General features: G+C 37.5%; 1 protein-coding gene across 2 annotated transcripts in view; it reads left to right on the top strand.

Moving 5' to 3' along the window:
• Nucleotides 1-12509, top strand: part of ONECUT1 (one cut homeobox 1) — a 43654-nt gene extending 31145 nt beyond the window's left edge. The window contains exons 2-3 of one of the 2 annotated variants that reach the window (XM_018576057.1): nt 4770-4874; nt 12223-12509. In XM_018576057.1, coding sequence (XP_018431559.1) covers nt 4770-4874; nt 12223-12509 — 392 coding nt within the window. The remainder of the gene's footprint in view (nt 1-4769; nt 4875-12222) is intronic. The other variant, XM_018576058.1, reaches the window with a different exon arrangement.
• Nucleotides 12510-13354: the final 845 nt, after the last annotated feature.

The following is a 13354-nucleotide window of genomic DNA, read 5'->3' as shown; positions in this document are numbered from 1 at the left end:
TTGCCCTTACAAAATTTTACTATGGGGCCCTGGGATTTCTAGTTACGCCCCTGCTAAAAAGGATTAAAAATCCTTTAGCAGATAAGAGAGTTCTTATATGTGTAATTTAACTGTGTATTTAGCTGTTTGCCTGGAATTTAGGTTTCATGTAGTAACTCAACTTTTACTAAAAGTATAATAGTTTAATATTGAATCTTATCAACAGTGTAAAATGAGGAGGGTCAAGCACTCATAGGGCCCTCCTCCGATGTACCTTGCTGCACTGTGCATGAGGGGGGACACTTTATAGTAAAATGTTGAAGAGTGTTTAGAAATACACTTGCTCATTCAGGCTTTGTAATGGGTCTTTGTAAAGCAACCCCATTTCCCCCAACAACTTTATACTCTCCTATCAACTCCCACAGCTCCTTCCTCTGCCACAGCTGCCAAAATACCCAGTTTCAGTTTGGTGTCAGAGGAAGCAGTGATGTCACCTACACCATCATATGACAGGTTCAAGCCAAGTGATAGGCCAGAGCACTGTATTATAGGAGAAAGTCATATGCTCCCTATACCTGGAAGCACTGGGTATTTCACAGGTAATTCACAGAAAAAGGAATGGTGGAGGGGACCCAGCGGGGTTGAATGCAAATAGGCTGTTCACTTTCCCAGGTAATTTTCCATTAGCTTAGTGAATGAGGTAAATATATTCTGACTTCCATCATCCAATCATGTGCAGGAAAAAACACTTTTTTAAAAACATTTTCCTGCATGTGATTTGGTATTCTTTGCAAAGTTAATTTTCTGGATTTGCTGTTGCTATTTGTCCATATTGACACAATAAATAGTCAAGCTTTATAAATGGTGAAAAATAGACAAGAAATCAATTAGATTCCATATTGTAGTGGTGAAAAAAAACATAAGATCTATTAAACCAAAATAAGTAGGTGATAATGATTTGGCAAATCCTAATATAGTGCCAGTGATACACATTCATAAAAGAGGAAGGATTTTCCCAGACAATTGCTATTGCTCCAAAGAAGGATGCTGGCATTAGGGGTGTCCAGACAGCACAATAATATACATGGTCTATAAAGAGTATGTTCATGCATCATGTTCACAAAACAGACTTTGGTAGATAAGACAAGTGCACAGCCAGCTATAAAGAGGATCTGCAGGACAGAAATATGGGAGCAATCACATTTTGAAGACTTACATTCCAGAGCCACCATCCTCATCCTTCTTCACTACTTAGTGATTCACTGACCCAGAATGTACATTTTAGGTGTCCCGACACTTGCTATATACATGCTTGTTCCAGGTCAGTAAGCCCCTAGGCAGTAAAGAAATTACATGGATGTTGGCCCTAAAGCTACTCCTTCAAAACCAAGTGAGCAATGGCAGCTTCCATAGATAAAACCTGGCAGGTTCTTTTCTAGCATACTAGGGTCAGTATTCATAGCAGTAATGGATTTATTGAAGTCAGCCTATTGCTCATTTTGTATGGTTCCAGGATCTCTAACCTGAGGGATATTTTGGTGATAATTTTGATAGAGAATTGGATCTGATCATGTGTTTTAGTTGGTTTTCTGATCCATAGACATGAAATATCAGTGATAATATGGTAAGTATGAGGGCTCATTCACCGCACAGCGCACGTTATTGTGCACAAAACGCATGTGTGGCGGTGTGTTGTATGAACACCCGTTGCTGCGCACTAAAATGCATTGCAGTACTTTTTTCTTCTATCAATTTTTTACTTCCTGGTAATTCTATAGTACAGCAGGCACCGACATGCAGCGTGAAGTGTTTTTGTGCAATGCACTGGACTGCAAAAAATGCTTTGGTGTAAACAGGACACAGAGACAGTAATAGTATTTGCTTTGTCCTTTGCAGGGTCTTTATTGATCAACTCAGATCAAATGAGCTCAATACAATAGGTGTGATACTGAGTGACATTGAAAGGGAGGAGGTTTTTCTTGTACATCATGTGATGTCCGCCATAAAGTGGTAGTTCTTAGATATATGAGACCTACAAAACTGAGTGGTGAGAAGTCGTCCCATATGGATATAGCATACAAAGCCTAATTCCCTTTCCCTATGGACAGCATGGATATTGCTAAATGGTCAGGCCGTTTTTCCAGCACATCTGAAGAGCTTTGCATTGTACAGCCACATTGAGAAGTGCTTGTTTTCACTGTGCTCTTGGCTCGATTTTCACACCAAATTACCCTGTGGATATGCCGCACATTAGCAGATTTACTCCACTGTGTACTTAGACAGAAGAGCAATGCTATTCTTGGTTTACAGAAGAGTAGCCTCACTGATATTGTGCCAAAGATAAGGGGACAGATAGGGAATCTGTGGCTGAGAAAGTCCTCCACCTGCGGGCTGGTATGTTGTCAGTGTCCTTGTAGACTGATTGATTTATAACCAGCTAATGCATTGCTACATTTGCTCTGGGTTAATGTTCATCTAAATGAGATACAGCAGTAGGAGATATTTTCAAACACCATTTCATAGGGGACCACGTTCCTAAACAGACCTGCAGAAGGTGCAAAATAAGTGCACTCAATACAACCAGCCAGCGAGAGGATACAACACAGCAGTCAGCGTAGACTTGTGGCTTCTTGCAGAGCATTCCATGGCAATTATTTATAACATGTAATTTAAATGAGGCTTGTGCTGCTGAGTAGCTGTGACTTTGCTTATAAGTGTAGTCATTCTTTTAGGTAGGTAGTTAATAATTGAACTAGTAGTGCATTACAAATGAAACAAATACTTTGAATTAAAATATTAGCTACACTGTATAATATATAATGGGATGATGTGCTTGTGGCAACCAACTAGATTCCAGTTTAAATTTTTTTATGTAGGTCCCAAAAATAAAGCTAACACAATGCAACCTCTAGCACAGTCTCTCTCAACCCTGGGGTGCCCTCTGGCTTCCTCAGGGATGCCTCGAAATTTTCCATCTCGCCCTCTACCATGCTGCTGCGGCTCCTGATGTGGTGGTAGGATTCTGATGTGACGGGGGGACTATGATGTAAAAAGGGCTCTGAATGCAGTTTATTGATTTTAGGGGGGGGGGGCTTTGATGTAAAGGGAGGGCCCCTATTTGTTTGTGTTTTTGTGTGAGGTTGTCCCCTTCAAATCCATTACATTTTGGAGTGGGGTGACTTGAGATTTTGCCTACTTTTAAAGGGTACTGTGGCTGAAAAAAGGTTGAGAAATGCTGCTTTAGCTCTTCAACTGAAATGTCATGTTGGATCTTCTAATCACTCTTGGAGAAGAGAGACAGAAGTGCAATTTGTATTCAGAGAGCGTAATATACTGTATGAGAAGTATTGCAGTAGTTATTGCCAAGTGAGTTTTGCGCACTATTAGAGCAATGAATCAATGGAGGGACATGTCTGAAATGTTCTCTTTGACCACGGCCGCCACTTTGAATATAGCTATCAAGTGAATTTGTATTACCCCATGCTAAAATATAATCCGCCATTTCATCTCAATAGCTGATGTTCACACTTGAGAATGATTTACTGCAGTCAGCTTGCGTTGCACATTTTTGTAATGTGCATGTGCTGAATGAGACTCTGCTTATAAATCATTACGTAACTAAATTGAAATTACCATTTGTATAACAAAGATAATTTACTGGCCATAATAATTCAGAGCTGTGTTTTTTATTAGCACGCAGGGCGGGTTTTTTTATGTTTTATATTAGCATTTATGCCAAATATCATTTTTTACTCATTCCATCTCAGTAATCCCATATGCATTATAGCCATGGCTGGAGCTACAGTGGTGCTTTGTTGGTAGAAAACATGGAGGTGTTTCCCATGACAACCAATCAGTGATAGTTTTATGAAAGGATGTAAGAGGAAAACATTTGGTTCAGTAGCAATTTTTGTGAATAAACCCCACTTAAGGGTCAGTGCTGCTAATACTGATAAGATTACTTGTGAATTAATTCTAGTGAATGAAATTGCCCCACTGTCTTCCAATATCCTAAAGGGATTTCACTGATGAGATCTCCCTGCTGGAAACCAAAGCTCTGCCCCCACCTGCCTTGTAGTCTCACTTCTCCTGTTGCAGCGAGAGAAGTCTCAATCTTCTTAATGTAACAACAATGAATAAATCCACAGGAAGAGTGAAGTCCCTCCAGCAATGGCCATAGCAGTAGGTCTTGCTGTGATTTCTGCTGTAGAGATCTCTCTGCCAAAGTATGCAAGAGATAAATGTGAAGCTGCTTGATGATTTAACCCACTGGCATCTATCCCAAACTGAAATATCAATTGTGAGTAGTCTGACCCTTTAAGGCTGATTTATAAAACCTGAAGCATAGAAGAATATGGCTGTCACTTATATCAACCAGTCATATATTTTCATATTGCAACCTACCCTAGAAAAATGGCAGCTGAAATCTGACTGGTCACTACAGGTAACAGTTCATGTTTAGTTTGCTTCAGCTTTAATAAATGGGCCTATTCAATGCTACATCGTTTGTTTCCCGATGCAATGATTTCACACCTCTGCCTTCACCTATATTTCAACCTGAAAAAAAAGAACAGATTAAGCATTTCTTCTTCTCATCGTTGTCTTCCTCTCATCACCTTCCACTAAATACAGACGCATGCTTTATTTTTTAATTCATCACTGCACATTTCTAGATGTATGGATATTGTTTGCATTAATTATTTTTGATAACTAAAATGAAATGAACTGATTTGTTGTAATGAGGTGGAGTCTACTGTCATTGAAATTATCTAATGTCTTTACTAAACTAGCTTTGGTACCAGCCGATCCGGTATTTCAGCACTCTGGACAGTTGCCTGCAGACTCCCTGGTTAAAATCGGCTATCCATCACAAAGCACCCAGTCTAATCACTTGTGTGAGTATACATACTACATTTCTTCAGGAGAAAACCTGTCTTTCTTTTGATTTACTTTTCTTTCTCCACAACGGATAGGAATTTAATAATATTATGTTATATAATAACAGTCCCTCGGGTCTTTACACTTTCAGAAGATAATTGTTTCCATCCAAAGCTTTATTGTGTTTGTTGCCAAGATCTCTATGAACCACATATACTTTATATCAATAGATATATATTTGAGTCTCAGTATAAGAACAGGAAGTTTTATAAATTTGCTAATATACTGATTTGCTCATTGGTTTAGATAAGACTAGCTGATCTAATTCACCTTGACCTGTAACAGATTTTTCCATCCACAGTTATGGATAAAATTCCAGGCTATGATTGAGACAATAGCAAGGGCAGTTCAAGGCTAACCCTAATTGGAACATATATGGGGTCCTTTACAGAAAAGAAGAAATAATTAATTCACAAAGCCAAAAGGGGAAATTAATACATTGAATATCATTATTATCAGCAGCATAATTAAGATGGGTATACTGTATATCTCCCAGGGTAGCAATGATATGCATCCAAATTCTGTAATGGTTATAGTAAGCTATGTTTATTATTACACATGTGCACAGCAGACAATACATACTAACATAAAATGTAAAAAATTGATATGTTGGTGAGCATATCATTCAGATTGCTATGTAAACCAGGTCTGGTAAAGATTTTAAAGGAAATATACATGTGTGGCATTACAACCGCCTTCAGTTCTGGTTCAATGGAGGACATAGATGAAAGGGTCTCACAAATAAAAATATGTAAAAAAGAATTCTGTGAATTCCTTACAGCACTTTATCATATAGTAGAAACATGAAAAAGAGAAGTCTGGTTCTCTTGATTATGATCAGAATTAGGAGAATCACAATAGCCCAATCTCTGTCTAGTCAGTATAGAAATCTATAAGGGTCTGACATTGGGAGTTTATAAGAAGAGGACAGCTGAGATGTCTTATATATGATGAGCCTTCTCTTGGCCTGTTGTGTACTTTTACAACCTCCCTGGCGGTATGATTATGTCAGGAATTTTGTACCAAAAGCGGTACGATTTTTTGCATGGAAATTTGGTGTTATGTATTGTAGGCCTGCAATTCTTAGTAAATCTTAGGAATAACTCACCTAAATCTGTCCAAACAAGAGTCCAGTAGTACACATTACTATATTGAGATTATTGAGAAGTAAGTTTTCCAAAAACTGTAAAGTGATTGCAAGCCTATAATCTTTGTATGTATTAACACAAAAGGTTTTTCTTTCGTGTTCCTCTCTGCCCAGACTGGTAAAAAAAACAATAAACTAGTTAGCTAGTTTATTAAAGAACTCTGGGTAAAAATTTGTATTAACCATATCAGTGGGGCTACCCCCTCATTTTTTGCCAGGGGTCACAAATAACAAAGATATACTTCCCTGATCAGCCGAGCCAGCCAGCTATGCTCCAGCGATGGTATGTTCCTTGGTGTCCTCAAGCCTTATATACAGTGTATAGAACGTGATATCTCAGGGACCTTAGACTGCTGCAGTCGAGGGGAAGATAGGCTCCAGGGACCGGTTTAACAGCAAGCCAGCTTGGAGAATTGGGGGAGTATAACTTTATTATTTGAATTTTTGACCCTAGGCAAAAAGGAGCACGTAACCCTTGCAGTGCTGGGGTAGCCCTACTGCAAGGGTTAATACAATTTTTACCTGGAGTTCTGCTTTAAGACCGGAGGACATACAATGAGGACAGAAGTGGTGTTTTTGCCAGTAGGATGATTTAGGTTAGAAATTATTTGATTTTCTTTTTAGCAGGTTGTAATGAATCAGCGCCAATGTGGCCTATCTGAAAACCTATTTCTGATTAGCAGTTGTTTTGCAGGGATGCTGACTGCAAAACCTAATATACAAGCAGCCACAAGTGGTAGAATCTAGAGATCTGTGTGTGAAATACACTTATGAAAATAGAAAACAGCCAGCAATAAAAAAAACTAAAGTCACAATAAATAGTATGCTCAGGTAAACATAATACTAACTCAACAAGTGTGTTAAGTGAATATACGGGACACTCTAGTTTGCCTTTAAAGGAAACCTGATGGGGGGGGGGGGGTACCTTCTTCTGAGTATCTACAGCTGCACTTCAGGCACAAAAACTTTCATATAAATATATTCCTCAATAGCCACAGAGGAAATAAATCAACTTGTGTGCAGCAAGCACCCTTGTAAACCAAGATAGCACCATAGTAAGTAGCAGTGGTATCATCAATGTGCTGCACATTACAATTGCAGCGAGCAGAGCTGTGGGTGGGGCCAAGCAGGATTCAGTGCATACTAACTAGAACTGAAGGTAGACTTTAGACATAACTACCTTTTAATCCAATTAGGTGGTTATTCTCTCACGGAAAAAAAATCACTTGATTCCCCCTCCATGCTAATCAGCATAGATGGGGGAATCTCCACCTACCAGCTACAGTATGCAGACAGCCGGCAGCTGTGGCGCTCTGAATAACTCAACAGTGACTGCATCTGATTGGATGCAGTCACTGCTCAGCCAACACTTTGATTTATCTAATCAAAGTATTTTGAGCCAGGTGACACTGACAGGGACACTCATGGCCCAAATTTCTGCCAATTCAGAAGGAATCAGCTGGAATATTATTGATAGATAAATAGATAGATAGATAGATCATGGATAGATAGATAGATCATGGATAGATAGATAGATAGATAGATAGATAGATAGATAGATAGATCATGGATAGATAGATAGATAGATAGATAGATAGATAATGGATAGATAGATAGATAGATAGATAGATAGATAGATCATGGATAGATAATAAATAGTTAGATCATGGTAAGAAAGATAGATAGATAGATAGATAGATAGATAGATAGATAGATCAAGGTAAGATAGATAGATAGATAGATAGATAGATAGATAGATAGATAGATAGATAGATCATGGATAGATAATAAATAGTTAGATCATGGTAAGAAAGATAGATAGATGGATAAATAGATAGATAGATAGATAGATAGATAGATAGATCATGGTAAGATAGATAGATAGATAGATAGATAGATAGATAGATAGATAGATAGATAGATCATGGATAGATAGATAGATAGATAGATAGATAGATAATGGATAGATAGATAGATAGATAGATAGATAGATAGATCATGGATAGATAATAAATAGTTAGATCATGGTAAGAAAGATAGATAGATGGATAAATAGATAGATAGATAGATAGATAGATAGATAGATAGATAGATCATGGTAAGATAGATAGATAGATAGATAGATAGATAGATAGATAGATAGATAGATAGATGAATTGAACTTAGCACTTGCAATAAACCTTGAAGCTCAGACACAGCACAACAGCACAGCCTATTGGTGGACAGGCCAACATGTCGTAGAATAGGCAGATAGAATGCCAAATGTAATCAAAATATTGATGAAGTCACAGAATTGTTCACTAAGGTAATTTAGCTGTTTCAATTAAAGTTTCTCTAAATTCATGGATGGTGAATTAAGATACAGGCTTAGTGATTACCCTCCAATTACTAGTGTCAAACAAAGAGGATGATTCTTCATATCCTTAACTAAATTGATACATGCGGAGTTTTAAACAAAACAGTGACCCCCTACAAGTCAAGTTATATCCTTTGGAACTGAAGGTATAAAAATGGCATGGAAATATGGCCAGAAAGCAGGACAGAACACTTTGGAGGGACAGAATATGGAGCAGTTGCTCATGGTAACCAATCAGCTTCTCTCTTCAGCTTGTTCAGATAAGATTTGAAAATAAAAGAGAGAAGCTGATTGTTTGCCAGGGGCAACTGTTCCGGATTCTATCTGCTCCAATTTTAATAAATTCCCCTCTTTGTATGTAGTCATAGAGCCCATGGAGCTCCACCCAACGCTTTTTCTCAAACTTGTTTGCTGGTCATAAAAAGTAAGATTTCATATTTAATATATTCAATCAGGAAAATCTTACAGCAAAAGTGTCACATCAGGGTCTATGTGGAATGGAATGTCTTGGTTGTTATGTTACATATATATGGTAATTTGTGTGTGGCTCTGAAACTAAAACTTACTGTTTTTGGAAAGCATTCAGAATTTTTTTTAACCCATAGTCTACACAGAAATGATCATGCACCACTGGTGTTCCTATTTAGAGCTGAGCTTTGCAGTAGACATCATGAGGCTTTAGGTTTGTACACATCTGACCATCTGGCGTCTATAGCTAGTTTTATTGTAATTACAGAACCTAAGTGAGATTAGTTAAAAAGGCAAATAGTAATGTACACAAGCCAATAATGCATAGCACCCAATCAAACACCAGTTTACTAATTTGATGGTATTAACCTGAAACCTGATTGGTTACTATGGATGTCTGCTATTTGCACATAGCTGCTTCGCTTCGGACTGCATTATTATAAAAGTTTAAATACAATTACACTGTCCTTCCTTCTGGAGGGTGGCTACTTTTGTTCCCCATGATCCCCATGTGTGTTGTACAATAGCTACCACTTCAAGCTCGCTCCTGTGATGGACTACAATCTCCTGTTTAGTTTACTAATTAGTAGTGAGATTGTAGTCCATCACAGGAGTGAGCTTGGAGCGCTGAATACTTTACAACACACACAGGGACCATGGGGAACATAAGTAGCCACCCTCCAGAAGGAAGGACAGTGTCAGCACCAATTCAGAAATGATTTGAGAATCTACAGCCGAGTGATACACAAATAAGATACATTTTTGTTAATTACTTGAATGCATTTTTAAGATTTCATTCTTGAGTTTAGTGTCACTTTAAAAGTTCTATAAAGTATCTATATTTGTCTGCCTTTTAATGGTCGGTACACCTCTTAATGTCCAGCCAATGAGTAATGTCTATAGCCAACATTAGGGTGAAAAGTGAAGTGCACATTTATGTGGTTGCATATCCAGGGTTAACTTTCTGTTCATGAATTTGAAAACAATTGCAGAGATTTCACTTATACAGGATGTATAATTCATGTTTTCTGCCCTTCATCCCATCATCAGCTTGTAGACACTAAGGCCGAGTCAGCTTTGGACTGTATATCTACTGATGTTACTAGCCTGGATATCTGTTGACATTTATTCTATTGTCTCATTATGGTTTTTAGGTGAGCAGGTTGGTTTTAGAGTTGTGTAATGTGCAAGCTGAAAGTAAGTTGCAAGAAAAAAATCAATAGGAAAGTAAGCAGACGGCGCCATACACTGTATATGTACCAAGCTGCTGGCCCGGCAGGAGAGGAAGCAATCAGTAAGGTTCAGGTCTTGGCACATGCAGCAGATTGCATATAAGAGAAACAGGAAATCAGCCCAGAGCAAGGCAATGCATATAGAGCTGTCCAAAGGATAACTATCATTCTCTGATAATGTCACAGTGGTTTATATGCAAATTGTTTCATTGCAGATATAAACAGCTATTGCACTCAGCACTCCTCATATGAGAACTCATTAGGCTAAGTGTCGGGCAATTAACCGAGCTAGAAATAACTCAGGGCTGTAGCATTAAAAGGAATTTTGTAAACATTTGAACTTTGTACTCTAGAGATAAAAAAAACAAACCCTTACTCTTAGTGGGTCTGCTAATGACTATGCAGATACTAGGTCAAATTAAGAATAAATTGTTCACCTGTTATTATATACAGATTTGTCTATTGATTGGTGGCATTGATTATTATTAAAGATAAGTTTGCAGACTTACAGACTTTAAGAAGCCTGACATATCGTGAGCTAACTATATCTTATGGTATACGGTACTATAGTCACAGACACCGCTCTGATAATAGGTAGCTCTTGTACCCAACTGCTACCAGCGACATAATCTAAGAGGCGCCTTCTTATCACAGAAGAGATAGGTCACTATGTGCTTATTAGCTAATTAATCTTACTTAAACAATAGATAAAAGTGTAATGGAACATTATGCATAGCTATCAGAGTTGACTTTGCTCCAAGTATAGTTTGCTATGTTACAGAATTTTTTTTCCTTTCTCATTCCTTTCTCAGGCCTAATACTCTGCATTTATATTCCGTATAATATGGATATATACTCTTTATGCATGCAACATATGTGTGTTTAAGTCAATTTATTCAGGTAAAAGGCTTTGCTGATTTTAGGAACATCAGGAATAATGGTTAATTGCATCATATCTCCCTGAGCTGTGAGCATCCAAATGCAATCAAAACATCACCCTTATATTATGCAAACTTTGTAAAGATACATATATATATATATATATATTCCATTGGACGTCACTGCACACTGTACAGGGAGTATCTGTCCAGGAGAAAAACTCACTCAGGCTAAGGGAAACCTGTATTTATTTTCTATTTCCCATTTTGCGTGGCAAGCATTGATGAATTCACCCCAGTCATCTGTATCCTCTATGGTCTATGCCATTGAGTGTTATGTCAATGGTATAGACATAACAATGGAATTCCATGTTGTCCATATAAATGATATGGCCATATTCTAAAGCCTTACATTTTGACACATTCAAGCAACAGTCTGATAAGAAAAAACACAATATATAACCCGATATTCTACCATGAGACATACTGTACACTGTCCAGGTTGAAATTTTGAATTGGTTCCACATCAGTATGAATCATAGCCTATGCATATTTGGAGGGTGCATGTATAACTGAGAATAAGTTGAAAACAGACTTACTACCATCTAATGCCTTTGGTTACTCATACATGCAGCAACCTTGCCCCATCCAGCTGTACTTCCGTTTTATTAGGGTATATTTACTAAGGTAATACAGGAGTTCAGTTTGCAGAATGAATAACTGTTTACTTGGTTTAATAATTAAGGTGTAGCTGCAATCACTTTAATGATCTATAATTTACCTGGCACATGATTAGGTACATAAAGAGAAAATAGCTTTAACTTATTTATTAGCTAAGTGACCATTCACTTTGCAACATGAAAATTGTATACTTCTTACCCAGGCATGACACAATGGCATTTATAAAGACTGAAGACATTATGTCGTGCCTGGGTTTCACTACCCACTACCTGTAGATACTATAGTTCTATTTACAGTAGTTTAATTAAAAGCTTTATATTTATTTATTCATGAGCATGCTATGCTATGTATTCTTTGAACTTATCATAAGGAATGTTTTAAAAGAAACAATATTATATTCACTACTAGCTAGCAAAACATGTTGAGTCACCATTACCATACTATAATAACATGCCTTAACCTCTATCAAAATTTTTTTGTGTTTTACAGTTGATGAATGTAATATATCTATACTGTTTGTAACATATGCTCTCTTTCTTTTAGCATGTAAACGAAAAGAACAAGATCATGGCAAAGACAGAGGGAATACACCAAAAAAGCCAAGGTTGGTCTTCACAGATGTCCAACGAAGGACTCTTCATGCAATATTCAAAGAAAACAAGCGTCCGTCCAAAGAGTTACAGATCACCATTTCCCAGCAGCTTGGCTTGGAACTCAGCACAGTCAGCAACTTCTTCATGAATGCTCGCAGGAGGAGTCTAGATAAGTGGCAAGATGAAGGCAGCTCGGGAAATACATCATCTTCATCAAGCACTTGTACCAAAGCATGAAGGAAAAACAAAATAAAAAAATAAAAAACTACGACCTCGGTGGAAAAGCTTTAATACAATGAAAAAGGACCTCCAATTAGCAGGTTTATACTTTAAGAACTATTTCAAACCAAAATTATTTATAAGTCCAAAGAAACCAAAGACTAATTTCTCCTGTGAACTTTTCTTCTTAGCGCATTTTTCAGGAGAGCGACTTGCAAAAAAGCAAAATAATAAGACAAGTTCCACTGGCCTTACACCTTCAGCCATCATCATCATCTTCACAGTACTTTGATGTCTGGTGGTTTGGAGCATCGTGATCTCTTGTCATTGAACGGACATTTTTTGATATGGGTAGTCATTGCCACTGCACATTTAAACACGAAGGTGTACGGTGTATCTGTACTTACAGTCCAGTGGTAAGGAACTCGGTCATAACTTGTCTGCAGGTTGGGATACAGTTTGACCTAACAAGTCGTCTTGAGTTTATTGGAACTGAGTGTAGCTGTGTCATTTGAACCTAGCGGTTTAGGTTTGCTGTTGGCGTTCAAATGGGTGAATGGCACCTAGACCTGTGCATTCTCTTTGTTTGTTAAGAGTTGTCCAGACAAATAGAAACATGACCTCTCCCACAAGTGCAACATACCAAAGAACACATTTAGTATAGTAGTTCAGGTGTTTTATTGCAGTGATTTTAATATTCCAGTGATATTTTTACATACCGTTGTATGAAGAAGTGTAGCTATAAACTATTCTAATTTCTTACTAGAAAAAAATGAAATTCACAAACATTCATTATAACCAGGACTGTTATTTGTAAGGAGACATAATGTTAGGGATTTCTTTCACTGTCTTAGATATTTGAA

The sequence above is a fragment of the Nanorana parkeri genome, unplaced genomic scaffold (assembly GCF_000935625.1).
Source record: "Nanorana parkeri isolate BGI_ZX_2015 unplaced genomic scaffold, ASM93562v1 scaffold55, whole genome shotgun sequence".
NCBI lineage: Eukaryota > Metazoa > Chordata > Amphibia > Anura > Dicroglossidae > Nanorana > Nanorana parkeri.
This window is presented reverse-complemented; position numbering and strand designations above follow the sequence as displayed.